Source organism: Trachurus japonicus, chromosome 17 (assembly GCF_045865225.1).
Source record: "Trachurus japonicus isolate A0001 chromosome 17, Traja_1.0".
NCBI classification, from domain to species: domain Eukaryota; kingdom Metazoa; phylum Chordata; class Actinopteri; order Carangiformes; family Carangidae; genus Trachurus; species Trachurus japonicus.
In genome coordinates this window covers 8,906,452-8,911,428 of record NC_140923.1, presented here as the reverse complement: position 1 = coordinate 8,911,428, position 4,977 = coordinate 8,906,452, and the positions used below count along the sequence as shown (strand labels likewise).

At 41.1% G+C, this 4,977-nt stretch overlaps 1 protein-coding gene across 3 annotated transcripts in view; it reads right to left on the bottom strand.

Annotated features, from left to right (window-relative positions):
* The window catches only part of LOC146970084 (enhancer of polycomb homolog 1-like), a 56,744-nt gene extending 51,767 nt beyond the window's left edge, over positions 1-4,977 (bottom strand). Inside the window, exon 1 of one of the 3 annotated variants that reach the window (XM_085803924.1) lies at positions 4,885-4,977. Coding sequence is in view for 2 of the 3 variants with exons in the window: in XM_085803923.1 (XP_085660049.1) it covers positions 1,108-1,260 (153 nt within the window). In the remaining variant the exon portion in view is untranslated. Of the gene's footprint in view, positions 1-1,107; positions 1,547-4,884 lie in introns of those variants that run through there. The other 2 variants (XM_085803923.1, XM_085803925.1) reach the window with 2 other exon arrangements.

Below are 4,977 nucleotides of genomic sequence, written 5' to 3'. Positions count from 1 at the left end.
TACTACTGAACAACCACACAGGTAAATACAATCAGCAGCTTTTAACTTTAATGGACTAAATAATTCTCCAGCCTGACAGCTACACAAACAAACAACACGCCACATGCATCTACAATAAACACAGTGTAAAAATCCCAACTTCCACAACAGTTAACTACACACAACAGCTCCGTAACAGTGCACTAATGAAGAGCATGTCAACACACACAAGCATATAGCCTACATATCAATACACACACACAGGTTAGGTTAAGTGTTTCCAAATCAGAGCTCCAGACTAACTTTTTTTGTTTTTTTAATTAAAATCTTAAAATTTTAGGAGTGCAAATGCAGAAAATGTAGCAGTTGTACACTGTAAATCGACTTTCAAACCAAATATTCACATTACATTTCCTTCCTTGGCACACATTGAGCTGCTGTCTGTCACCTGTAACGACAGATTCCACCAGATACTTTCAGTGTTAAAAACACACAAACAAACAAACAAAAAAAAACAGTAAATTGCACATGTGCAACTAAGATGCAACATTTACATGCACCGTCTTTAATTTTAGGAGCAAAATGCCCCTCCATCACCGTCCAGGAGGCAGCCTGCAGCCCTGCAGATGCACGGCAGCTCTGTTGACATTCCTGTCTGCTCGTGGTGCTGCCGGCGGTGGCTGCACAGATGCCACATAATGTAATATAATATAATATGAAATCACTATAGCTCCCCCTTGCCCCGGTCCTTCGCAATTACGCCAACAACAAGGCCCTCCATCCCTGACAGGCAGGCAGACAAGACAAAATGTCGGAATTGCCGAAGTCACATGACTCCTTTGTACTCAGAAAAACCACCTCAGGCACAAATAAAGCCGCTCAAAACCTGCACTTTCCCCCCAATAACGACACAATGTTCATCCCAACAGCGACACAGTGTTACCAGGGCCCGGCTCGCCCGCCCGCGACAGAATTCTATCGTGTTTCTTCTCAGAAAATCGGCCGCCATTTTGTGTCAAAGCTTGCGCAGAGAGAAAAAAAAAGAGGGACGCCTGTGATCGTGTTGAGAAAAAAAAAGAAAAAAAAAAGACCCAAAAAATAAAATAAAATAATTAAAAATAACCATACCGATTCCTCTTCTTTCTCCATCCCCGTAGGCATCTGCGGCACAGCCCGGTTAATGGAGGCATATTCGTGTAGGTCGGGTAAATCCTCACAACGGAAGACGGGTAGTGGCTTGGAAGCGTCCAGCGCCCGCGCCCGAAACGACAATTTACTCATTTTTTTTTTCACAATATGAATCTATCCGATCTCCTAACAATAATAATAATCTTCGCCACGGTGCCGAGTGGAGCTTTCATGGATGTTTCTGGTGCGGTTCAGTCTCTAGTCTAACGTGCTAGCGGAGCTGTGTGTCTGTAAATGTAAAGGGCGTCGCCAGCGGAGGAAGGAGGAGGAAGGCCCGGGTCTCGGTCGCTCTCTCTCGGACTGTTTTTCCCCGACGCTCCGCTGCCTATCGCTGGTTCAGTGCGCCATGGACCAACATGGCGGACATTTAAAACTCTTTTGCGCTTGTTTCGCTCGCAGCGGTCCAACCCCCCAGTCCGCCGACCGACCATTCCCACACGGTCCCGGGCGCGTGCGCGTTGCGGGGGTGGAGGTGGAGGGGGTAAGAGGGGGTGGGGGGTTAGGGAAGGGGGCATTTCTTCTACTTCTTCTTAGCAAACTAAACTCCTAGTCTGCACACATTATGCACATAAATAAATAATTGAAATATATATAACCATTATTATGCATGGCCGAAATACATACCATAATAAAAAATAAATAAGTACATAAGAGATGTGTGAAGCGTCTAAATAAATTAAAGGGAAATTACAAATAAAATAAAATAAAAAGTTAAAAATCCTAAAAAAAATAAAAAGTTAAAAATCCTAAAAAAAAAAAAAAAAAGGGAAAGGAAATGACTTTATATTATTGCTTTACACCTAATAATTGAATGATAACATTTCAAGACAAAATTGAAAAATGAAATTATAAAATGGAGGTAATTAATATGATTCATGTGTAATTAAAGGGAAATTACAAATACATTTAAAAAAAGTTAAAATCCTTAAAAAAAAAAGGGGGGGGAGGGTGACTTTATATTATTGCTTTACACCTAATAATTGAACAATAACATTTAAAGACAAAATTGAAAAATGAAATTATAAAATGGAGGTAATTAATATGATTCATGTGTATTTAACACACACACACACACACAAACAATTAATGTCACAAAATGTAATAAAGTTGAACAATCTTACTCCAATTTTTTATTGTTTAATGCTAATTCTGACCATATAATAAATCAATCAACACATTTTACTTCCTACCTACACCTCTCTAATCAATATGAATCAAATCTCATCAATCCAAGTTTATTTTGCCATAACTTTCTTTTAGGAATGCATTGATAAAATGCCTAGTTCAACACAGTGTAATTGCCCTGAAATATTTTGAGGAAAACTATCAATTATTCATTATTTGAGAGATTCTATATTAGTTTTTATCCATTTTTTTGTGATGAAAGCTATTATAACTAACAAGTAAAGTTAAATCAAATAATACTAAACTTTAGATACAATTCTTTTCTGCTTATTGCGTTTATACTTCAGAGCAAAACTGGAGAAAAACAACCCCTCATTCACTCCAAGCCAACGCCTAAAACCCACAGAATTAACTGACCTGAGATAACAGATGCACTGAACCTTTAACCTTAAACCTTATCTACAGCCCTGATTCTACTGCAGCCGCAACACAGAAAACTACCAGGTGAAACACTTCATGGCTTCATGTTCAATCTGTGAACAATGTCGCCCTCTCCTGGTCCGACAGGTTGAGGAGGACACACACACACACACACACACACACACACACACACACACACACACCATTTAGAGAATATTTAGATCCAACATCCTACTATGCAGCTCCATGAGAGTAGGACATAATGTTCAATATGTGAGACTCCAGCTGTGTCAAAGCCTTAAAGGGACAACCAGGAGTTTTGTTAAAGTTAAGTGTTTCCTCACTACATGTATGAGCCTCCGCACCGTGAAATTCTTTGACCGGCGCAAGACAGACTCATGTTTTCATTCATCAAGAATTAAAGTCAGAGGTTGGAAGACGATCACATACCGTCGTAGTTCCCACCATAAACGGAGATTCATACGGCGGCGTTATTCTCATGACTCGCCACGAAACCGAAAGTAAAGAAACGCTGGTCGGCTCGCCCAGCATTTCCACCACCACTAATAATAACAAAATAACCATAGAGACAAAACCATAGATTTATCTAAAATGGACCATTAACAAGTGGTAACGGAGATTCATCCACATTAATATCAGACTTTTTTATAACCAAATAGAAACTCCTCGTTGTCCCTTTAATCATGACTGTGGGCATAATTTATCGGGGGGTTATAACCGGAGCAAAAATCAAATCCAACCAATATCGCACCATAAATAATCAAATAATAGCAGTGATCGGAAAACTGAAAACTTTTCTCTCAAGCACGATTTGGTCTTTTTGGTCTTTAGACAGTGATCAATCAATAAAAACAAATTCCACATGTCTATTTATCCCACCAGGACCAGGGCCTGTTACGTAAAGCAGCTTTGTGACCATGACAACATTAAAACCACAATATACAAATGTGAATTTGAATATTATTGACCTGCTGGGTAAACATCAGCTGCTTGCAATATCTTTTTTTTTTTTAAGTATATTTTTTGGCTTTTTTTGATAGTGAGTGAGATAGACAGGAAAGCAGGAGGCAGAGAGAGGGGGAAATGACATACAGGAAAGGTCTGCCCGATGCGGGATTCGAACCGGGGACGCCTGCGTTGAGGACTGCAGCCTCTACATGGGACGGCCGCTTTAACCACTGCGCCACACACCGCCCCCAGCTGCTTGCAATATCTTACCAATACGATCAGCAATACTGTGATTGGCCTGTCACCGTAATGACAGATTCCACTTTATGTCGCCCCTTTGGTATTTACATTGTATTAAAGGGGAATTGCCCTTTTCTGGACCTTATTTCTATCATAAAATCCGATCATTTCCTCCCCCAGATAACTTTGGTGTCATTCCAAGTGGTTGTGATGAAATGAGCTCCAGCCGAGAGGCGCGTATATCCGTATAATGGAGTCTACAGGGCAGCAGAATCCAGCCTCTAAATAACACATTATCTGCAGAGAAACTCCTTCATTTCACCAAGATTTAGTTCTGATAGGCTAGTGCTATTCCCCTCTGAGTCCGGGGTTAGCTGTTATCAACATCCGGGGTCTGTAGGTTGACCTACTGACCTCTGACCTGGATGATGTCATCTCTGAGCGCCGCGCGGCTCATTCTGATAATAATCATTCTGCTTCGGCATTCGGGTCACGCGGGAAACACGAAACAAGAAATGAACCGTAGCATTAGCAGTAGCAACTTTAAGGTAAACCAGGTCAGAGGTCAGTAGGTCAACCTACAGACCCCGGATGTTGATAACAGCTAACCCCGGACTCAGAGGGGAATAGCACTAGCCTATCAGAACTAAATATTGGTGAAATGAAGGAGTTTCTCTGCAGATAATGTGTTATTTAGAGGCTGGATTCTGCTGCCCTGTAGACTCCATTATACGGTTATACGCGCCTCTCGGCTGGAGCTCATTTCATCACAACCACTTGGAATGACACCAAAGTTATAATGATCGTATGTTTTGCTAGAAATAGGGTCCAGAATGTAAAAAAAAAAGGCAATTCCCCTTTAATGACATGCCGTGTACATGCTACAGAACCAGAGCCAAAGCCATCCATCATCCATATGTCTTATGATGCAATTTTACAATCAATAAAAAAGCAGCAGCTTACCTGTCGATGACATGGTGTTTATCCAGGGTCCACCCAGGTGAACAGCTGAGCTCTTCTCATCGTCGTTAAATCCACCGAGAGCATCACGAGGCC